This window comes from Onychomys torridus, chromosome 6, assembly GCF_903995425.1.
Source record: "Onychomys torridus chromosome 6, mOncTor1.1, whole genome shotgun sequence".
In the NCBI taxonomy this organism is placed as follows: Eukaryota; Metazoa; Chordata; class Mammalia; order Rodentia; family Cricetidae; genus Onychomys; species Onychomys torridus.
The window spans coordinates 59,159,151-59,183,810 of NC_050448.1; the positions used below are offsets into that span (position 1 = coordinate 59,159,151).

Below are 24,660 nucleotides of genomic sequence, written 5' to 3' on the forward strand. Positions count from 1 at the left end.
TTAAAGTAGGCAGAACCTGAAATTTCATTTCTCTCAACTTTCATAATATTCATTTTCAAGAAATGACATATTTGGTATCCAGGACATAGTAGTGTTATTGTATTTGCAGTATCTAGAAAGACACCTAAGTGATCACCAACACTTCTTAATGCATCCCAGATCCTGAACCAAAACACATAACATCTACAAAATCTTCATGATGGCCCTGTTCACAAAGCAAGAAAGGTTATGGGATGAGGTACATTATTCATAGAGATAAGTGCTGGGGAGGGCAATTGCTTTTGCTGTTTTACAATTGGGAAATGACTTGCTCTGTTCACAAAGCAAGAAAAGGAGAGGATGGGATCTGAGAGCAGGGCTTTTTAATTTAAGTATATCTGTCTTTAATGAAGATGCACTAAATGTCTTAAGTGACTTTGATTTGCTGCAAATTGTCTATGAAAAGTATCAAGTAAACTGTGCATTGAATGAATCTATTTTAGGACAATTTGTATAAACCTTTTGTTTCTTTATTTTTAAAGATACAAAGGATAAAGTTCCCCTTTTCTGAGTCATACCTTTAATTAGCTCTTGTTTAACTCAGTTTCCACAGTTAAGTGGCTGGTCCATGGATGGCTAATGCCTAGTTTTTCACCAGGAGAATCATCCATTCAGCCTAATCTCTCTCTACTCTATGCTCATTTTTAGAAGACAATGTGGCAGACATCTCCGGAAACAATTGGTTCTTACTGAGTTATTTCTGGCTGGAGAACACTCACATAATTAACACACAATACCTGACCCCCAGATATAGCCTGTGTGACCCAAATGCAGAGAGCTATTCATCAGCATTGCAGTTCACTCAGGTACTGGACACTATGCCTTCCCAAGGTGACTTCTGCCTGCTAACCCATCTTTGTCCCACCTCCCCTACCTTGTAGACATCCAGTTCTCCACACTGCTGGTCAAAGCGAGTGTAGAGAGCATTGAGCATGGTGATGACCTGCAGGGGTGAACACTGAGAGCAGATGGCAGTGAACCCTACAATATCTGAGAAGAGCATGGTGACGTTACTGAACTTCTTGGCTTGCACAATTTGTCCTTGCCACAGCTGCTGAGCAACCTCACAGGGAAAAATAGAGCATAGAAGATCCACTGTCTTCTTCTTCTCCTCCTCCAGGGCTTGGTGGGCATGCTCCAGGGTGGCCTTCAGCTTCCCCAACCTCTTCTTAAGGCCATCTTGAGCCCGTGCCTGTTCCCCTATCAAGACAACATCTCTCAGGGCATTATGAATCGGTATGTCAGACAGATAAAGCCCTCGCCCTGTGAAATCTTCCAGTCTGTCCACACAGGGTGATCCCAAGAATAAGATGGCACTGGATTCAACAATGTAGATCATTTGGCCTTTGAGATCCATAACCTGTAAAGCAAAGGAGAACAAATTCCAGCACATTAGTCAAATCTTTCCGAAACAAGAGAGGGAGTGGATATCAACATAATCTGTTTTGTTTCCAATCTGATATAGAAGAATAATACACTTCTTTAATCTCTTCCAGTTTTCGGTCAGTTCTAAAATTCATGCAGACATTTGAAGAATATATCCAGAATATACTACACAGAAATTATGAGCTGCTGTGAGCAAGGAGAAAATCATATTGCTCTCAGGCCCTATGAAACAGCACACTGGTGCTATTGTTGCTGGATTCTCCTGATATTCTTATGCAGTTAATCGGGAATATAGTTCTCACATAACATGGTGCCTATTAAAACCTGGTTTCTGTCCATCCTGCCCTTTCCCCTCATTCTTTTTTCTGTCTTTTCTCACTATGGTTTATTCTTTTTTTCTTTTTCTTTTTCTTTTTTTTGTCTTCTATTTTAGCAAGCTTCTCTTCTCTTCTGCCATGAGTTACTTGTTCCATCTGGCAGGAATTGAATCTAAAATGTCTCTAAATATGTATCCAAACATTTCTTTCTTTTTTATCTCAAGATAGAGAAACATTTTTTTGGAAATGATTATTTCTCCAGGGATTTCAGCCTAAGAAATCTGAGTCTTACAAGAGAGGTCATGTTTGTGTTTCAATTTTGCCTTCAGTTCTTAACAAAGGCTAGTCTCCAGAACATAAAAGTACAATGCATCCTATAGTCATAAATGTACTCAGGGGGCCTTGCAAGAGGCAGGGCTTCAAAGGATTGTCCTGGACCACACAATTCACTTATGTATTTGATATGTGTATTTACACTGTATCAGAGTCTAAGAAACACAAGGGCTCATCAATGAGAGGCTGGACAAATAAAATTAAGCATAACCATGCAATACAATAACCCACAGCTTCCAAAACATAGATATAGACCAATTTCTAACAACAGGGATGGATGACCAAATTCTGTCCTTCATTGACAATAGTTGTAGGGGTTTGTTGTTGTTATAAACAAGTACAAATATATCACTTCTCCTGTTTTTTGACATAGTGGCCATCATTTCATCATTATAAAATAACTAACTATATATATTTTTGTTAGAAAAATAGCAATGCAGACATTTTCACTTTGAGGAACAGTCAGTGCTTCTATGGGGTGGGGTGGTTATGTTCCTAAGGCTACTCCTTATCTATGTATATAGTCTCTCCAGGAAGTTAGTAGACATTTGTTTCTGAGATTAAATGATTATCAGTGTTCTTTGCCATGAGAGTGTGCCCTCTTTTCTACACACATTCAGTGGCAATTAATAAAGCTATTTATTCATCCACATATGTATATATTGATTAAAATTCATTTACTTGCTTCTTGCAGCATGAAGCTTTGTTCTTATGAAGCAATATTTTCATTACTGAAACCAAGTGAGCTATTTGATAATAATCGAGAGTAAGTTTTCATGTGAACACTTCTAACTTTGTTATAAAGTTTACCATTATGATTTTATATTTGTTTACTTATCTTTAAATGCCTTTACCTTTACTTTCTGTGTGCGTGCGTGCGTGGGGGGGGGGGGCATACACACGTCACAGCACATGCAGAGGTCTAGGAACAACTTGTAGGAGTTGTGCTTTCCTACCATCCCGTAGTTCCAGAACTCATATTCAGGCTTGGTGGCAAGCACCTTTACCCACTGAGCCATCTTGGCCCAAACCTTGTTTTTAGAAAAGGTGTCAATTACCTTGAGCTGGCCTTGAATTGGATATATAATCAAAGATAACCATGAACTTCTGATTCCCCTGCCACTACCTCCTGAATGATGGAATTAAATATATGTGACACAAACCAGTCCAGTTTTATCAAATGCTGGTGATCAAACCCCAGACCTTTCTACAAGTCAGACAAGCACTCTATAGATGTGAGGTACACATTCACACCACCATTTGGATTTAAAGAGGCAAACTAGAGTCAATAAATAGTTGGAGTGAATGAAGTAGATAAGAAAATGAACCTAGGAAGACATTTATTTGCTAAAATTATTTTAGATTCTTAGACAGATGTGTTACCAAAATGGCATGTGCTCCTTTGTTTTGTGATTTGTTTCCCTTAAATATTAAATGACTGGTTTTATTTTTAATAGAATATCGTATTTTTCTTACCCTTGATGATTTCTTCACAGAGTTATCCCATCTTCTCACTCGTATGACAAACTGCATATTCAACATTGTCATGATGCCACTAAATGTCTGGTTGATTTTGGGACTCAGAATTTCAAAGAACTCTTCAAAGTTGGGCTTCCCTTGGAAGTCCCTCTTGTTCACCAGCCTTCTGATGCCATTGCCCAGCTGCAGGATGGCCAGGTCTCGGTCCAGCATGAAGTGGAACGGAAAGGTCTTGCAGAAGAGCGAAACAGGGATGACAAGCGAGGACTGGGGCTTGCCTGGGGACAGCGAAGGCTTGGTGCTCTTCACTTGGACAGAGTAGAGCAGATAGGGCTGATTCACAAATTCGGTGCAGTCACTTCTGAAGCAGGGAGGCATCAAGGACACCTCCACATGGCTTTCATACAATATGTGAGCAGCAGCTTTAATGATACCAGGGAGAAGCAGGGCTGTGGTTCTCTTGGGGAAGAAGTAGTAAACATTTAAGAAGTCAGGGTCCTTATCCAGGCATAAAATGGAGGCATCTTCCAGTCGCCCCCTCTTCTCCGCCTCTTGGCAGTGGCTGCTCTGCTTCAGGAGTGTGCTGAAGCTGTTTAAAAAGTCCTTCAGTGTGCCGCCAACCACACCCAGGATGTGTTCATCTTCCGCATAACAGATCTTGAACAGCTCCTCACCTAGAGAATCTTTGAGCGCCTCTACCGGGACTCCTGCAAGCACACAACAAGGTAGGCTAGCAAGTGTGTCAACTCAGAACGAGTGGCTGGTGCTACCAAATGCAGCCCCGTGACTTGTGGATAACTTCCTTTACTATCTTAGGAGTTCCAACTCAAATCAAATGCTCACACACAACTCATCAACATAGATAAGCTTTTAGAATTCTGGTGACTCTGATTAACATTCTTCAAACTGTTTACTTTAAACCAAGAATGACTAAGTGAGTAGAATGCACTATTTTTATCTTTCTTAACTATAAAACAACTAGAGCTTCAGCTTTAGGGTAAACTCCATTTCAGGCTAAGCCTGATTATCTGTCTTTCTCTTAACCACACAGCATGTGTCTTCTTGAAGTTCCAGAGAGGCTGGACTACTGCAAGAGTCCCACCTAGAATGAATTTAAAACATGAAACTGTTATGTCTGGAGGTGATTTTCAAGATGGTTTGTTCAAGATGTGATGTTCCTAAGTGAATATTTACATGAATCGTATTATTCATCTTCTCGGACTTCCTTCCTGCCTCCATACACTGGGCACTACATTTTATATAATTTCTTTTATTTTTGAGATTACAATATAATTACATCATTTTCTCCTTCCTTCCCTTCCCTCTAGATCCTCTCATGTACTCTACCTTGCTCTCTTTCAAATTCATGACCTCTCCTTTACATTAATGTGTATTTAATTTGTTACATGCACAAATGCATCTGTATATACATATATATTTCTGAATACAACTGTATAATGTTATTCAAATACATGTTTTCTGGGCTGAGCATTTGGTAATGGATAATGAATTGGTGTGCTCTTCTCCCAGAAGACTACTTCTTCTACATGGAGGATTCCTCCATTGAATGTAGTTCTTTGTGGAAGGTTGAGGCCTTGTGGGCTTTTCCCATGCAGTTTGGCAGGCCCCTTGGTGATGTCCTTATTCAGCTCATGTATTGGAAGTCATGTTGGTGAGACTGTGGAAGGCCCCAAAACAGCTTGACCACACACACAGCAGCCATGACAGGCTTAGGGGCCTAGACACAGCTTCTGTCACATGCTTACTGGCAGGCAACACCCAGATCCAGTAAAGTCTTAAGCTGATACCACTCAGGGATCCACCCAGGGATGAGGAAGTACCCAGTATCATAAGCATTCTAACCATTAGATAAGGTTGAGTCTAGCACACACCTATTTTTTTGTATTACCGATACCATAGACAATTGTCAGCCAATCAGGGTCCTGGACCCTGGAAATTCCCTCACGCCAACCTCTGCTATGATAAAAACCCCACCCCAGTTGAGCTCTGGGCTCTCTGCTCTCATCACTGTGTTGGACAGACAGAGGGACCAAGCTCTGGAGCTTGAAATAAAAAATCTTTGCTTTTATATGTGGGATTCGGTCTCCATGGTGGTTTTTTGGGGGGAGGTCCCCGAGCTCTGGGCATAACAAGACTTTATGGGTCCAGTTTCTTATATTACTAGGAGACACGATCTCATAGCAAACTCCCTGGTCCTTTGACTTTCGATCTTTCTGCCCCCTCTTCTCCAATGTACCCTTTGTGTTAGGGATAGTCATGGTTTGAGAATGTGTCTGTAAGGATTCTGTCCTTAATTATGTCATCAGCCTGGAATGGCAGCCCAGCCTAAAAAGCGGGCGGGCCCTCTGTGTGTCTCCCTTTTCTCTTTCTGCTCCCTTCTCTCCATGAGGTCTCTCTGTTTCTCTGGTTCTCTCTCTCTCTCTCTCTCTCTCTCTCTCTCTCTCTCTCTCCCTCTCTCCCTTTCTCTCTCAATAAAGCTCTAAAAAGGTAACTATGGCTTGTGACTCTCCTCCAACATTCTCTTCCGTCGGCATGGGGCCAGCCACAAGCAGTGCCTCTTTAACCCACAGTGTCCATTGTGACTGGACTCCACAACTCTGTGTTTTGACTGGTTATGGTTTTCTGCAATGGTCTCCATCAGTTGCAGAAAAGTTTCATACATTTTTCTCTTGTGAAGTAGGAAACAATGCTACCCTCTTTGAGGAATAGTGTGACCTGTGGGAACTACGTTTAGAACAGTGTCTATCTTCCACTGAATGGCTCAGTATAAAGTAGTTGCAGTTAACATTATATTTCATAGAAACAGCACTTTTGTAAGCCTGTATCCTCTCAGGTTTTATACCATACTCTGAAAGGGCTCACCAGCAGTTGCTCATCTATCTTTTTCCTGAAGCTAATTAGTAATGTGAGAACTCTGCCAGACTATTTTCCCAAGATTACTTCCAACCTTTTAAAATACTCTTTACTGTTGAGCAGAGTTTTTCATATACAAACGAGGAAGACATAGTTTCATTTAAGACCAAAGTAAATGTGAATGCCTATGAATCAGCTTCCCACACAGGCTTATCTACTTCTCGGCAAATAAACAATATAAAAAGAGGAAACGTTTGAGGTCACACAAAAAACATGTAATGTATAAAGGGTTACTCTGCATTAACACACATAGAGTTCAAAGACTTCATGCTGGAAGTCAATAAGAAAAAAGTACAAGGGACTGGAGAGATAGCTCAGTAGTTAAGAGCACTGACTGCTCTTCCAGAGGACCAGGGGTTCAATTCCCAGCACCCACATGACAGTTCACAACTGTGTATAATGCCAGTTCCAGCGGACCTGACACCCATGGCAAAACACCAACGCACACAAAATAAAAACAAATAAATTTTTAAAACCTGTAAAAATATGAATATGCTGAGAGAAATATTAGTTATTGAGGGATGTGATATGCTTCCTAATTTCATATACTTAAACAATTTTATTTACCTGCTGTAATTGCTTGTTCTGCAATTATTTTTTCAAGGTCTTCCTTTTCTGAAGATTTCCTGGAAATAATTAAGTATCTTAAATTATAAACTGATAAATGAATGCCAGAAATTCAGATTATATCCAATATACGGATAACAGCATAAGATAATTACTTCACAAAATCTTGACTTGCTGTATATGAAACCAGCAATGACCTGAACAAATCCAAACACTGGTGGGAAAGCCTCAAAGTACATAGCATCGAGTGTCTCATAATTCCTCACCAAGCGTGTTTGCCTCTGTGGTTCATTTTACGTAGGGCATTGAGAAAGAGAATTTACCCTGGCTCAGTAACCAGGAATGGGTAAAGGTCATGAAGAGGATGGCAAGCCAAAGTTAAATTGCAGAGGAACTGACTTGTATATGGAGGGCCTGGGTTCTACCCCTAGCATCAAAATAAATAAAGAAAAAGATGTTAATAAGTTCTCAAGGGGTTGATCATCCAACTGAGATAAAAATCTACCTACAATGGGTTTCACTGTTTTTCTGTATTGTCTTTTTCTGAAGCTAAAACATGAAATATAGGAGTCCTTGCTGCTGAGATGAGGAATCTTTATAATTATCTCAGACATTACTCCTCCAGATTTTATGCCTGATCTTATATACAAACTAGTTACAAATTTATTTTTTTTATCCATCATTGCATTCTAGAAAAAGGAAGCTTAAAACAATGACAGCACATCTGGGCATCAAAAAGAGGCTGAAATAACTTCAACTGGGCAAACTTTTTAACTGTAGAAAAAACTTTTTAAATGGCATTTTTTAAATCTTATTTACCAGATGATTAGCTTTAAACCTATGGTTCTCCTTTGGCTTTTAGGTCCTTTTTCTGTCTGTTTGTTAGGTTTTTGGGGGGTTATTTTGTTTGTTTGTTTGTTTTTGTTTTTTATTTTTTGGGTTTTTTTTTTCTTTTTTGTAGTCACAGGCTAAAATCAGCATCTTTGGCTTTTTTATGTAATTCCTAATTGATCGTTTACATTTTCTTCTTTTCTATGCTTAAGAACATTTTCTTCATGATAAATGATGTTCAGCAATATAGAATGCCATCATCTTCATATATTAACCGGATAACTTTGTGAGATACGTTTGCCTAGTTGCTTTTTGAAAACTTCCAAAATAGTGACTGATTATGCCCAAATTTGCCAAACTATTCAAGCACTTTCAGTGTATCAAAGAACTTATTTAATTGCAAGGTTCAACTTGCCATTAGCTGAGCCAAGTCTAAATGTAGGCATACTTCTCCATTTTAAACAGCCTTTTAACAAGACATGGTATAATTTAAGAAGTTTTAGAGGGAAATATTTGCAAGAAGAAAAATTGCCCAGAGCACCACCTTGTTTCATAGAAATATGATGACTGTAAGTGTGTAAAGTACTAAGTGGAAATATTTTATCTAAATGGACGAAGGATTATAACATAACATTGTACTGAATTTGAATGTGGCGACCCACAAAACCTTTGTTACCTAATCCACTACCATATCAAATACTTATTTTCCTTTTTTTTCATTTAAGCAGAATTTTTATCCTAAAAAAATAAGAGTGAGCCTCCTCAAATGGACTAAGGATCATAATATAACATTATACTGAATTTGGATGTGGAGACTGAGAAAACCTTTGTTAGATAATTCACTATCATACCAAATACTTATTTTCCTCCTCCTCCTCCTTCTTCTTCTTTTTTCATTAAAGCAGAATTTTTTTCCTAAAAAATCAGAGTGAGCCTCGTTGGTCTATCTAGTACTGCCATTGGCATTTCCTGACACTCCTGCTGTCAGATAAGAGCAGAGCCTTGTGTTGTCCTTCCAAACAGCTTACAGTGACCTGTAAACTAAATATCCCTTGCCTTCCAAACACAACAGACAGAAGGACTTGTGAGTGGCCAGTAAACCCATTCATCACACTACACACACACACACACACACACACACACACACACACACACACACACACCCCAGTCATGAGTTTGCCCGTATCTAGCGACAGAACAGGCAGGGGGCTGCAACAGTTCCCTGAGAGGTCGCAGTGACTGTTTCAGTAAGAACTGGCCTCTGTCCCTTCATCCAAGGAAAGTGCACTCCTTAATAGGTTATTTGTGTTTTGCTGATTTGTAAGTCCCAGAAATATGCTGCATGATACAGGGTCGAGATGTGTTCATCTGCCGGCAGACCAAAGATAACAAAACCATTTGTGAGGCACCCGCAATCAAGAGACAGAAGCACACAGAGGATGCCCACGGATTAGAGAAAGAGGAAGGAGCCAGCGCCACTCCATACACCATCAGGCAGGAGGGAAACTCCTACTACACCACTTGGGTCATCATCATTGTGGAAGAATCACAGGCATTCTCTTTTCCTTAAGAAAAGATTTCCAAATGCTGTGGGCTTCACGTTTGAGGACTCTTGTACAGGGGGCATCGCAGAAAACAGATCTCCATCCAGTAGGAGGGTCATTTCAGAGCACAAAGGCCTGAGAATAATTCCTCAAGCAAGCTGGCTGCAAAGGACTAGTACAGACAGCCCTGTAGAGCAACAAGATTGACTTGCGGCTGTCTTATCAGCCTGTCTGGGAATTGTGGACAGAGGGAGAGGCGCCTCTGGGATGCTTGTCAGGTCTGTCCTATAAACAAAGCTTCTGTCAGACACAGATTCACACTCTCCCAGGCAGTTCAGGACTCTTGCTTGGCTCAGTCAAGCTGCTTGGGTCAAGTCTGACTGCAGCAGGAAAATCCAGCCCAGACACTCCATTAGAGCCCACTGCGTGGAGGAGAAGCACATGAAGCTGTTTGGATGTTTGTAGATTGTGTCCACCGTGGTGTTGTTGCCTTGGAAAACTCCAGTGTTCTCCTCTGCAAGTTTGCACTCAGTATTTACTATTCACAAGTTAAATACTGAGGACAGGGATAATCAGTTTATCCACCAGAAGCACATGTGACCAGGTTTAGTTAAAAAAACAACAAACAAACAAAACAAAGCATACAAACCAGATTCTTAAAAACAAACAAACAAACAAACAAACACAAAGGCCAACCTTCCATCTCTCATGAGTTTTTAAAAGTAAGTGCATTTATTTCCAAATTTGTAATTGCTAGCATGCTTAGTTCAGGTTTTGGTATATAATAAAAATCCAGCACGAGTCAATATATTCAGTAAGAATTGACCATTTTTAACAATATCTTTGTGATGGGGGTTCATACAACTAAAATGCTATCGCTTACCTGTTTTCTTTAATCTTATGCTTTGCCAGTGTTCTCTGAAGTGCAAGGTTCAGTCGCTCAAACTGGAAGTCAAAAAAAAAAAAAATGCAACAATTCCTTAAGATTTCTTGTAAGGGAATGGAAACTTTCACTTGATGGCAAGTGTGGTGCATTTGCTATGGTGGGAATTGATACTTCTTTCCCATGTGTTTTTCAATCCTGGAAGATTCAGTGAGCTCAGACTATTTTGTGTTTGGTTACATGGGAGTGCCTGGGCTGACCCCAAACAGAAGATGTCAGTTTGTAATATCAGGTCTCCTGCAATGCACGAATCCATATCATCTCTTCCTCTGGGCCAAGAAGTCTCCCTGGATACACTGCCAATATTTCAACTGCACAGCTCAAGTCAGACACGTGCTGTTCCTTTCCTAAACGATATCCTCTCCATAGCTCACCAAGGACTATAGTGCTCTTTCCTACATACTCTACTCACATTTCAGAATTCTACTAAAAAACCTGCAGTTATCTCTGCTTCCCTTTCAGCCACTCAAATTAATCTGTCACTAGAATTGTTTATTCCAAGAGTTATGAACCTATCTTAACTATACTGATTTCCAAATTTTGAACTAATTATCCTTATCAAATATTAGTACTTTTACTTTTATTCATTTCTGAGAATTTGTAAGTTTTCCTTTTTTTGTGAAACATATATAAGCAATGCTCCCCCCATAAGTGTTTTTTTATCTCTTTTAATGTATCTTTTTTTCTACTTGTTAAACAAAAATGGGAACATTGATGAGAAATGTTCAGTTTTGCATTCTGTATGAAAATTGCACATGTCTATGCATGGAGATCTGATCATTGATTCTTGTTTCCAGTTTACACACAGGAAAGTCAAGAACTTTCTGGATATGATCCAAGTTGGGAAATTTTGCCTTAATCTATTTATATCTCTCATAGAGTTTCCACTAGTCACAGAAGGCAATGTTGTTTTAATTAAAAAAAAGTAGCAAGATCATTTTCAAAAAGGACTTTGAGTTTTAAATATGCAGATCAAGCTTAGAAAATATACACAAAATTTATTCAAAGAAAATGTAATCACTCAAAAGAAATTCAAAGAGAATTCAAATTTATAGTGAAGAGTAAATTTTTGGATGGTTTAGGAATGGAGAAAGGGACACATCTGGGACAGGATGAAGAAAAACAGGTAGATGTGTCCAAAAGGTAGAATCTGAGCATGTCCTGTTGACTTTGTGACAGCAAAGAGCTGAAAAATGATAGATGAGTGACAGGTTCAGAGGGGAACAAATCAACATATTTTCTAGTAGTCTTTCACATCAAGGAAAGAGCAAGGCCCATCAACTTGTGAGGATGTAAAGTATAAAGGAACATCCCAGGCAGGTGTCTGGGAAACTCATTTTCTCAAGAGCCTTCCACTCAGCAGTTACTCTGCATCTCTAGCTGAAGACACCAGTGTGATACAAACCCAAGCAACATAGGCTTCTGAGAGTTCTCCCTTCTGAAAAAGATATTCATGTGAGGAATGGATCACGGGGACAATGGAGGCCTCCTCTCCTCTGTGTAAGAAGTCTTCGTTTTCTGCCATGTTACTACTCAAGTTTTTCTCTTATTATCTTCTTGTATAATATTAGATGGACCAGCCTTAATATTATACATCCCAGGGGCTCAAGAGAGAGAACTACTAATGGCAAGGACTATTTTCAGAAAATAGAATCTCAGCACACCAAGCTCCATAGCCCACTTGCTTTAATTCCTCTGGCATAACATCCTATATACACAGCTTCAGTTCTGTTCCCGTGCCTAGCTCCTTTCTTACCTAATTTCTCTCTATATTTATCTATTGATCCCTATTAAGTTCTATCTAAATTCTCTCGTCTTAATGTCTTAATTCTGCCTCATCTAGGTCCTTTCCCTTTCAGCTTGTTCTTACCCAACTAGGACTTCCCCATCTGACTCTTCCTCATCTTCCATCTCATTCCTCTAGTACTCTCTTCAGTCCTTCAATCTAGTTCTTCCCCATCTCAGTTTGTTCCTCTCAAGTTCTTACCCATCTAGTTCTTCCATTCTCTTTTCTCTTCTCTGTCTCTCATGCCCTGGAAGTCCTGGTATATAAAGCCACACTTCCAGGGTCAAATGGAGGGGTGATAAGAATCACATTGAGAGACAATAACCGTTAATTATCATTTGCAACCCCAAAGGGAAGTGACCAATGGGGAAATGAATTAACTAAAGACTAAATTCGGGTAATATCTAAGAAGCAGGAATCTTATGTACTTAACTATAGTCTTAAATGTGATTAGTAGAAAATGTTAAGAATCTATAAGTTGCTAGGTCAATGGGAGAAAATAAAACTGTCTTCTTTTTTCCTGTGGCTCCTATCTGTCCAAGCTATCTGCTGTTTTTCTGCAGGGTAGGGGAAAGTGTGCTCAGTCGCTAGGCAACATGTGTACAGCTAGATGCCTCTGGTGATAGTTAAAGAGAGATCTGGAACTAGAGGTAAGGTTTGGGAAAGGAGGAAGTAAAGCTTAATTGGCACATCCGCCAGGCCTTCTCAAACAGATAGCCTGGATGCTTGAGTCTGTTCTTAGAAAGAACAGAGGTATCTCTGCTAAGATATTTTCCTTCATCTGGGGATGGACCTGGCCGGATGCTGCCAATGATGATAATTACAGGGAGGCTTGAACTGGGGTTCTGGCTGAGCATAGCTATCAGTGCAGAGGGTTATCTAAATATTCCTAGAAGTGGTTAGTTAAGGAGTTAAAGGTCTATAAAGTTAGTAAGACTATAAGGAAGGAGGGTTCGGGCTGGAGAGATGGCTCAGAGGTTGAAAGCACTGACTGTTCTTCCAGAGGTCCTGACTTTAATTCCCAGCAACCACATTGTGGCTCACAACCATCTGTGATGAGATCTGCTGCCCTCTTCTGGTCTGCAGGCATACATGCAGACAGAACACTGTATAACATAATAAATAAATAAATCTTTAAAAAAAAAGAAAGAAAGGAAGGAAGAAAGAAAGGAAGAAAGAAAGGAAGAAAGAAAAGAGGGTCCAAGCTGAACTGTGTAAAACTATTACTTAACATCCACCTGACCTAGGTGGTGTCTCCTTGTGGAATTTACCTTAAGTCAGGTGACTAGCAGGTGAACTGTTATCACTGCTAGTCCTTGAAAGTGGCTAAGGGAGATATCTGATTCCAGAGAAAGCCTTTCCTGAGGCTGTTCTCCAAACACCTTGAATGTATATGTCCAGAGAGTGATCAGTCCACACTGTTAGCCCTTCTTAGGGAAAAGTCAATTGGGAAAACTATGAAGGCACACATGACTTTCATAACAGAAGACAGCTGATATATAACAAGCCAAGTAACGCCAAAAGCTCCTTGGAATTTGGCTTCCTCTGGAGGAAATCCTTGATCCCTCCAGGTAGAGACTTTGCCATAACCAGCTGAGTTCTTATGATATATTCCTGCGGCCCACAGGAATATATCTCACCTAATGGAGTAGATGTCCAGAAAGGCAAAAGAATTCCATTTGCTCATCTCTATCAGCTCCTGGTCAGAAACTGTTGGTGGACTATGAAGAAAGAAAATCTACCCAGTCCTGTCAATGGGGATTTTGTTGTTTTTCACATGTGATGCGATAAGAGTCATCTTTCCCTTGCTTTTCAATTACAAGTAGACCCTCAGGTGCACTCCTTTGCCATTTTCTAAGCTCCTTCTTTGTGTTTCTAGTCCTTCCTAGGATCTCCAGGAGTGCCTTTGTTGGGTCCTTCCTCCTAACATGCACTGGCACAGTAAGTTGGTAAGGAGTAAAGTTGATGCATTTCCCCAGCATTGCTGGAGATGGTGGAATAGATGCCTTTTTTACTTTAAACTTGAATCAGACTTACTTTCCTTAAAAAGAAAGTATTGAATTCTTAGGGAAGCATGAGTAGATTGTTGTAGTGAACTTCTGCAGGACTCTAACTTTGTCTTATAATGGTGTTGTACCTAGCGGCTTTTTCTATGCCAGAAAAGACCAGAGCTTGACATGACCACCAGCCATCACTCAGGAGAGGTTGATATGGTGACCCACAAAATGGCCTTGGCCCCATAGTTATAGCAATGGACTAAAACAATACAGTGATAACCAACTCTACTGTTGTGGTACAGAAGTTGTTAACACTTCCTGACAGAAGAAATTGGGGGAGGGATAGTGAGCCTCTCCCATAGCATTCTAATCATTATTCTCTGCTGCCCCACCAATGTGCTTGAGCCTGGGGGATGCAGGAGTCTACTAAAGGTAGAAGATTAACCAAAGAGGAGACTATTTCAGCTTTGTGAAGTCATCACTCACTTGGTGTTTAGGCTTTTGAACGATGTAGCTGTTTTTGGACTACGTATATAGTCTTGTAAGTATCCTTAATGAGCTTATCAGTTCACAGAGCTGTACTTGGATGGAATACTTACATTGATTTACTGTTACCCTTCCCTGTCTGGGGCAGATAGAACTTGTTTTCCATACCCCTAGGAAAAATCAGGCAGCATTCATTGTTGTTATGAAAATGTGTAGGTTCAAATAAAATACACAGGCTTCTCCAGACAAAGTGTTTCCCTGGGCAAGGTCTGGTGCACAGAGTGTCTTTCTTCATGCTGTACTTCTTTTGATTTCTCAGTCTAGACACTGAGGTGATGTGTGTGTGTGTGTGTGTGTGTGTGTGTGTGTGTGTGTGTGTATATGTTCTACCTGTGTGTACAGATGGACTCCAGTGATCAAACATGGATATTGTTCCTTGGGTTTTGTTTTGTTTTCATATTAAAACAAGATGCCTCACCGCATTTACCAATTAAGCATGTCTGGCTTGCAAGCAAGCCCCAAGGAGACACCAACTCTACCTCCTTAATGCTGAGATTACAAGTGTATGTCATCATGCCTGGCTTTTTACAAGAGTTCGAGGTATTGAACTCATACACTCATGCTTGCATACAAAGCACTTTGTCCACTGAGATGTCTCCCTAGAAGCTTCTTCAGGATTCAGTGCTTTTCTAAATCAGTAATATTTTAATTCATAAAGATAAAATATAATGCTATGAATAATTAATGAGATGTAGAGTTTTCCATCACCAGTGATCTCTTTCACTTTGAACAAATGATCTAACTTTATATGTCTTAGTTGTGGCTTTTCAAGTAGAAATCATAATTTTTCACTATGTGATCAAGGAAGCTCCTTTAAACACAACCATTTCACTTTTTTGAAATGAGAGTCCCTGTTAATAATTAGCTAAGGGTAATGGGTTTTCATTCCTACCATCCCCCATGAAAACATAATTGGAGAGTTAAATCTGATTATCTAAAATAAGAACTACTATGCCAAATTGAATTTTAAATATATTTCACAAGGTTATTAAAGTGACTAAAACTAAAACGCAAACATTAAACGTGCCAACTCAAAAAATAACTCATGAAAAGCAGATGTCTCTATAAAAAGACCAAGCAGATATTTGGACAGTTGATAAAGTAGAATAGATTGTTTAGTACCCAGGTCACACATATTCGATATTAGGACATTTACTGCCATAAAGCAAATGATCTTAACCCTAGAAGAAGCCAATAAATAGTGCCAAAGGTATTCCTCCCTACAAGAAGTCCTATAGTTTGCAGTAGTCTGCCTGTTCCTTCCAGATTGTGAGAAGGCACACACGTGGCTTCTTTTCCAGGAGATGAGGAGAGAAAAAGAAAGTTCATGGCAGAGATAAGATCCCAGAGACTCCCAGAACTTCTGGCTAGCCAATCGCTCAAGGTATTTCCAATATCAATGTCAGTTTACAGAGGCTGACAATCCAGCTGCTTCTCCAATACATAGAGAGCAAAGCAAAGTAATACAAGAAATCAGGAGAACGGGACAGAGTGCAGAAGTAACTCTCCTGTCATCAACCCTAGGGAAATGACAAGGAATTCAGAACAATAATCTTGAGGAAGTTTAATTTGCTGTAAGAGAATGTTGAACATTATCCATGAGCAAAATGAGATGTCCACAGAGATTATTAAAGAAAACATTGAGCACCATCCATTTGCTACCCTATATCTTACTCTGTCCTTGGGTAAAACCTTCCAGACTACAGTTTAAGTCACCTCTATGGGAAGGGCTATGTTTCCCAGTCTCAAAAAAGCTGGATATCTAATGACTAGGACTGGGAAAAAAAATGATTAAATATTTACATTTCAAAAGTCATTAAGGTGTAACATGCAATAAATACCATCTTCGAAATAAATATCTTCAACTTTCTGCTATCTCTATTCTATTTTCCCTGGAGATCCACTTCTGGTCTCCTGTTCCTCAGGCACCAACATCACCCCACCCCAGCCTGTGTTGTTAAAGCAGCATTGCTCTCCCACTGAAAAGTGTTTGATTTGGATCCTGCCAACCTGCTTCTCTAGAATTTCTGGGCCAAGAGTGGAGGATGATTTCATTCAGTGTGTAATAACACTCAGAGAAAGGTGCTATACAGCTCCATTTTACAGATGAAGGAAGCTGAGGTTGAGGGATGAAGCAAACACAGAGAGTTTGTCAGAGTCTAATGATTTTTTGAAAGGAATATAAGATATAAGACTTTTGAAGATGACTCACAATTCAGAACATGGTTATTTAAAAAAGACAGTTTTCATGTGCTTCAAGGAAATTCTGTTTACCATGCCCTTAAAAGTGAGAAACCCATTTCTTTTGAAAACCTTTTCTTTTCTAATTATGAAATACCATTATCATTGTTAAACGGAGAGCACTCACCTCTGGGAAGATGAGCTTGCAAATACTTTCTGCCAGAGTGTGTAGGTAGACTCTGTTGCGGCTTGTCTTTCTTTGGGGAAGATTCCCTTGTGCATTCTTTTCAGGAATGTCCTGGCAGATGGGCAGAGTAGCCTGGCAGCCCTCAGAGCCTCCTGCCACCTCCTCTGTGGGCTCTTTAGGAACCTGACCAGGGGCCAGTAAGGAGAAAGGGCACTCCCCTGTGATCTTGAGATCCTTGAACTTCCTGCAGAACATGGTGTTCCTTGGGCTCTGTTGAGGTTTCCTGCTCACTAGCTGGCGTTGATATGGACTGATGAATATCTGCTCCTCCTGCCGACTCAAGGACACTGGTGACCGGGTGTCTAGGGGCAGCAGGAAGTCAGAACAGAACAAAGAGAGAGGTGACTTTACATGCAACAGAAAGCTAGGTGCCTAAAGGAAAAGAGTCATAGAGGGGAAATTGCCAACCGAGTATCAGTGAAGAAAAGCACAGCACGTTGGGAAAACACTTTAACACATGCACATTTCAATACACTGGAGTAAAAAACACTTGCCTAGAGTGCATTAAAAAAATCTTTCAAATAAAATCTCATTTTTCCTAAATGTTGTTAGCATCAACTACAGACTTTTACCTTTTCCTTTTTTTTTTTTTTTTTTTTTGGTTTTTTGAGACAGAGTTTCTCTGTGTAGCTTTGCGCCTTTTCCTGGAACTCACTTGGTAGTCCAGGCAGGCCTCGAACTCAGAGATCTGGCCTTGAACTCACAGAGATCCGCCTGGCTCTGCCTCCCCAGTGCTGGGATTAAAGGCATGTGCCACCACCGCCCAGCCAGACTTTTACCTTTTCAATCCATTTGTTTCTCTCTGATTTCACAAGAATGAAACAACATGATCTTTGCTTCATTAGTGCTAGAACTAGTATATCTCATTGTGTGCCCTGTTTAAACATCAGAATAGTACATGCCAACGCTTCCCTTAAATCCTTCAGTATATGTATTATTCTACATGCATGGGGAAACTATCTGGGTGAGGTGAGGCTGAAACTTGGGTTCAGCTCGATTCTAGTTAGCTGGTGTTGGGCCAAAACTTCTGGAATCTGACCCCAAGTGACTTATTTCTTTCACATATAAATACAGCAAAACTCTGGGGAAAATGTTTCCACATGACAATTATCACAACAAAGCTTTAGGTGAGGCTAAATCCAAGACTCCTTTGCAAAGTGTATCTCTTTAGCTGAGCACCTGTGACCCTTTACACAACAATAGGTTCCATCTACTGAGAAACTGCCTAGGACTAGGACCTAGGGAAGATGGGCTTACAATAAGCCTGAGGATGGGTTCTCTTGACTGGGAATGAATGGGGAGATTTGGGAGCATTCAGTGAGGGCTGGCTTTCAAAATAGAAAAGATTACGGAGGTATTAACACAACCAACCATTCCCAGCCTCCTGGAAAGAAAACAGATGTTGGTTTCTTCCTTTGAAGAAAAAGGCCTGTTGTGCTTAACAACTCAGGATTTTCTAGGACTATCTGTAAGCATTTAGCCCTCATATCCTTCTAGAGACTTAGGATTTTAAAAAAAATGAAAATGATCACAAAAGAAGTTTCTCACTATAAATAGTGAAACAATTTAAAAATATTATCATAAAAAAGCTTTTTCCCCCAAAGCTACTAAGTTTTAGGTATCTAAGTATCATCATGGTATTTGTGAGGATCTCTGGCTATCGCTGTACAGGTGACTGTAGGTAAAACAAGAAGCCATGCTAGGGGTCCACCAAGATCCTGGGTGTTGCCTTTAGCATGTTCCCTCTGTGCTTCTTTGCTGATACCACCATTACACCTCCTCACACAAGCCCAACCCACTTATTGTTAGTTATCTATCACTGGAGGGTCTATGTGCTTTTAAATGTGCCTTTAATCCTCACAGCACCTTCTAGATACAGGTATTACCACCCTCAGAGGACCAGGAACTCAAAACTTCAGGTCATTTTCCCTTACCTGAATTGCTAGAAACATTTCACTTGGAAGTCCACCTGTCTCTCAAGCTAGCACGTTTTCTGTTACTACAAACTCACTTCAATGGGTTGAGTTCATAAACTAAGATTAGCTCATCTTGGAAATAGGCTTTACAGGGTTGCATTAAAAGTCAGTCATGATCTAAATGCCCTTGTTGCTTGGCTAGTAGTTTCTCAATCATCTGAGGCTCAACCTTTTGTCTTGATATAAGTAGTAGCTAAATGGATTCAGAAGGACCTGAGCATGAAAGGCTTTCACCAGCTTAGAAAAAAATATTGTCTCAGGTCTCAGACTTTATTTCATTACCATATATGATGACCATTATTATCTATTTTCTTTGTTTATTTACTTCTATTCTTGTTTAAGGCTGAAATCTATTAACAGTAAGTCTTTTCTAAAAGGGCTAGAGATCCTTTCAGCTTTGCAGGCTGTTGCAAATATTTAATTCTATCTTTGCACCACGAAGAGAGACATAGGCCGTAAACAAATGGGCATGAGTGTATTCCAATAAAGCATTTACAGATCAGGCTGGGAATCGAGGAATCTGGCCCACAGGCTGTGGTTTGCTGACTCTACTCATCCCAGTTAATCAATGGAACCATTTGAATCCAAATGTAAGGACAGTGTTGCCTTTTCATCTTCTCTGCCCACTCCTCTTTTTAAATAAGGTGGATCCAATATGAGTTTGAATGTTTACAAGGATAATCCAGGCATCACACTTGCTGGGCAAGCATGCTACCCTTGAGCCACATCCATCCCAGCACATGGACCAGTTTGGGTGGTGGATGTTTGCAGTTCTAGGGAAGAACCTAGCAGATCACATGTTCTGGACAAGAACTCCACTCTTGAGCTACATCCCAGAGCAAGAATCCAGTTATACATAATTTGAAAATAAGTAGATTAGAAGATAATTTAAAATATACATTTATTTTTAAAATAATAATGATGATACTCCTCTGTATTACTATTCAAATGAAATACTTGCAATAGAAATGCCACATTTTTTTCAATTCTCTCAAAGTGTGAATATAATAACTAGAAAAGGGTACTGGAAAGCAAAAGGAAGGTAATCATAAATAGGTTATGCATTGAAATCTGCTAGAAATATACTGCTGCTTCTTACAGTAAGTTATTCAGTCTAATACATACCAGAATTATAGTATTGGCCTTGGAGGTTTGGCAGAATAGTTTATGATACAGCCTTCCATTATACTTAATCTTTCTTCCACACTGGATTTGAACCCTGGTCCCCAAGCCTAATGCTTCCTTGCCTACTCAGCCTGCCTACAAATTATACATGAGCTGTTAACTGCCCTTAGAATTCTCCCTTCTTTTGAATTGCACAATGCTCCCATTTCCAGAAAATGTGCTTGGCATGATTTTTATTAACTTAAAAACAGCAATGGGAAATAAGTTGCACTTATTGAAGGTTGGCTGAATGTTTAGTCTCATTAAATCACACATGTATAAACAAAGTAATTAGCATTCTTCATCTGTGACTGATGAAATTACACTAGGAAACAGATGTACAAGGATCAGTACACTTGAAACCTCTGTGTGTCTTGGGTTTGCCAGGAACACAACAGACATTCTTCCACTAAACTAGAGATTATTTTTATGTGTAATGTCAGCACTCACTTCAGAAATAGTGTGGTCACTTGATGAGGTCAGTATAGAGTTGGCTGGGAAGAGGGTAGATATGCTAAGGGAAAAACAAATTAAAATAATAAGTTTAGTGACAAGGGCTTGGCAATCAGTGAGATAGTATGTTCTCAGAAACTTGGAGAGTTTCTTGCTAGCCTAAAAGCTGACAATTAAACAGACCCCCAAATTACTAAATATCTCTTATTTTAACCAGTGAAAGATTAACTTGGCCTTGATGATGATAATGAGCCCTCCCTGGGCTTATGTTAATAACCGGGATATTTTATTGTTCAGATAAAGGCACTCTTCATTTAAACTCTAACATTTGATTAACCATGAAAGTGTTGTTTGCTGCCATCAACAGTGACGTGGAGACCTGAGGAGAGAGCTTCTTGGCCACACCTGTCAACTGGTGCCTCTTTCACAGCAATGACTGAAAAGCAGATTTCAGACCTAGTGATTCTGAGGAAAGTGCAGCTAGGGAGCTAAGCCTCCTCCTGAAGGGCAAGCGTCAGCCTTGTCCAATGTTGATTGCCTCAGGTAAGGCTCAGATGTGCCTGTGACTACAGCAGTAAACCTGCTTTAACACTGGAACACAAAGTTGAGAGTTTTAAGACAAGCCGAAGGGAGAGGGTCTAAAAACATCAAATTTCCATGTCAGGATAGGATTCAGTTTGCATACTTCAATACAAATTGTAACTTTTTTTAAGTGAAAGGAAGGACAACAGTGAATATTTAGGTAGATGGAAAGGCTGGAAGTGTTTCGACCTTCAAAACTAGGGAAATATTCCAGGTTTGCCTTAGACAGTGAGCCATTCTTCACCCTGCAGTAGGAAATGCTTAGAGAATTTCCTCTGTGATTAAAGCAAGACAAGTAGAAAAATTAGGGAACATGTCCAAGTTTCCCCAGCACTGTTTTTTTTTTTTTTTTTTTTAAGGTGATACACTTCAGACTTCTTATTTGGATCATTCCTCTCAGAGCAACCACTGTCTCCTATCTACACACTTCCCAAAAGGTCAGGGCTGTGGCTGAGTTCACCTTTGCTCACACATTTATTGTCTGGGCTACAACTTTCTGGCTTTGTTGTTGTTGACGATTTATTTATTTGTTTATTTTTATTTTTACATCCCAATCAAAGTCTCCCCCCCATCCCCTCTTCCCAGTGTCTCCCCCTACCTTCCCCACTTCCCGAATCCACCCCATCCACTCTTCCTCCACTGTTTCTCTTCAGATACAGGCAGGCCTCCCATGGATATCAGCCAGCCATGCAATATCAAGCTGCAGAGAGACTGGACACCTCCTCTTCTGTTAAGGCTGGATAAGGCAATTCAGTAGGAAGGGTCCCAAAAGCAGGCAACAGAGTCAGAGACAACCCCTACTCTCACTCTTACTCAGCAACTGATGGAAACAGATGCAGAGACCCACAGCCAAACATTAGGGAGGGAGAGGAAGGATTGTAGGACCCAGTGGTGTCAAGGGCACCACAAGAAAACCTACAGAACTGACTAACATGGGCTCATAGGGACTCACAGAGACTGAACTAAGAACCAGGGAGCCTGCGTGGGACTGACCTAGAACCTCTACATATATGTTATAGTTATGTAACATGATCTTTGTGTGAGACTCCTTTCAGGCTTTTGTTTCCAAGATGTGATTGAAACTTCCTTGTTAAGTCAATCAATGATGCTTTCAGGACAAGATTCTCTTGCCCTTTAAATGATTTGAATTCTTCATTTATTTGTTTTCCCTTTACATACTTTTGACCCACACCATCTTTAAAATTACTAGATTTCCTCCTACTTTGTTTATTCTGTTCCACAGTATGGCTGTCTTGCTAAGCAGTCTTCAAGACCCAGTGGCCCAGTGATAGCCAAAGGCACTCTTTGTTCTCACAGAGCATATGCTTTGTAGATACTGACATCTGGGACATCAGTTCCCAGAGACAATGCTCAGTGCTATAGGAATGCAAATAAAGACTCAGCTTCACCCATCAGGAGCTTAAAGCTCAGCCATGTGAAAATAGTTTCAGAAAAATATAGCATGCTTGAATATTAAGATGTCATGTTTAAGGGCCTGAAGTTATCCCAGACTGACTCAAGTAGGGTGTTTAAAAAGGAGAAGATGAAAGATTAAATGAACATAGGTCACCAATCAGCAGGCTTCTGTAATTAGGTAAAACAAGCAAAAACTCCACAGTACAGGCATCAGCTGAACAGAGTCCAAAGTGTGAACAACTGACTGCATTTCTAGAAGATTGGGGAGCTACATAATGGAAACTGGCTTAGAGTTGCACAGATAATAACACCGAGATGGGCTGAATGCAGACTCTGAGGATGAACGTGTTCACCAACTTCCTAAGTGTTTGATGGAAAAAATCCACAGGACTTGGCCAAACAACACATTCTTGGGACTGTACTGTAACCATAGCCATAGAAAGTTCTCTATCTGCAGCACAGTCAATATAGAAAATAACGTGTCTTCACTGACCTTGGTTATTTGATTATAATGACACTCAGAATTGGATTTCTGGTTGATATATCACCCCATGTATTACATTTGATGAGAGTTGGGGCACTTCAGTTGATCTGACAAACATCTTTTTATTTTTAAACATAAGGTCATAATCCCAACACTTGTGAGCCTGAGCCAGGAGGAGCACCAATCAGTGCTAGGCTGGGTTACACACTGCAACCTTATCACCGAAGAAAATAAAACAAAAATGCATTTTCAACACTCTGAAAATCCAGTTGATTTTTGTATAATGTTCAGATAGACATTACGCAGCTCTACAATGTGATTTGGCTCAGAAAGATCTGTGGGTAGTGGTAGTTTCCGTGTGGAGTGGCGTTCACAGGAGGTCACCCACCCCTGATTTTATTTCTCTTACCTGAAACTGACCAGATCCCCCATTTCAAAAGTATCTTGCACACAGTTTTCCTTGTTTTTCCTCCATTGTCTTCAGACTCACAAAACCGTTTCATGTAATTTCTTCCCATCAAGGTATCTAAAGCTCTTTCCCTTGAAATCAAAGCCTATTGTTGCTGTTGGGTGGTTCACACTGGAATTCAGTGCTTGTCTTTTGACAGAGTTGGAGAATGGCCTTTTAGAATTGTTATGGTATTTATTAGGGCTCATGAATAATGTGATTCCTCCAAAGTATTTTCTTCCCAGAAATCTTGTATTTGTAGTGTGCGGTTTTGCAGTACTCAAGCAAGTTTTGCCAGATATAATGATGCATCATGCTACATCAGAGAAGCTTCCTCCCTAGTTCATCAAGCTCCACTTCTAGTGGAAGAATGCTGGCAGCTGACAGCAGCTGTGGGAGGGAGAGTCCGTTCTCTTCAGGGATGTTTCCCAGGAGAGGCTGCTCATGCTCCAGTAGCTGCTCTGGCGTCCAGTGCACTTGAAGTGGACTCAGTGGGCTAAAGCCAGAGTATATGAAGTTGGGAATAACAGCAACGGTGGGGATAGAGGAGAAATTTGAGAACAGGGGTGGAAAAGAGTGGATTTAATCAAAATCCTATGCACGTATGAAATTCTCAAACAATAAAAGCCTCTGCTCCCAACAATGTGTGATTGAAATTTGCAAGTTAGGTACGAATTGGATTTATTTACCGGCACATATTCCAAGACTGCTTTTGTTTATGATTTACATAATAAAATTTGATGGAGCTTTCAAAATGAAAATCAAACCTTGATTGTTAAACAGTTGAACTGACTGGTTTATTAAATAAAATCAAGGTTATTTATTGGTATATTAGATTTTGATATTTACACATCATGTAATATTGCTATATTTAGTTAACTGATGATTGCATGTCTTTCTTCATAACATCAACATTTTCTCTTCTTTTAAATTTTCTTCAAGTAGGAAGACCTGGGAATAGACCTTCTATGTCCTTGGCATCATATACACAAACATGCATACACATA

The 24,660-nt window shown here is 40.0% G+C and overlaps 1 protein-coding gene across 1 annotated transcript in view; it reads right to left on the minus strand.

Annotated features, from left to right (window-relative positions):
• Gucy1a1 (guanylate cyclase 1 soluble subunit alpha 1) overlaps window positions 1–24,660 on the minus strand; it is a 58,492-nt gene that overhangs the window by 14,359 nt on the left and 19,473 nt on the right. The window contains exons 2-6 of the mRNA XM_036189446.1: window positions 17,071–17,432; window positions 10,314–10,375; window positions 7,056–7,114; window positions 3,552–4,261; window positions 914–1,399 (exon numbers count right to left, since the gene is read on the minus strand). Coding sequence (XP_036045339.1) covers window positions 914–1,399; window positions 3,552–4,261; window positions 7,056–7,114; window positions 10,314–10,375; window positions 17,071–17,325 — 1,572 coding nt within the window. The 5' untranslated portion in view covers window positions 17,326–17,432. The remainder of the gene's footprint in view (window positions 1–913; window positions 1,400–3,551; window positions 4,262–7,055; window positions 7,115–10,313; window positions 10,376–17,070; window positions 17,433–24,660) is intronic.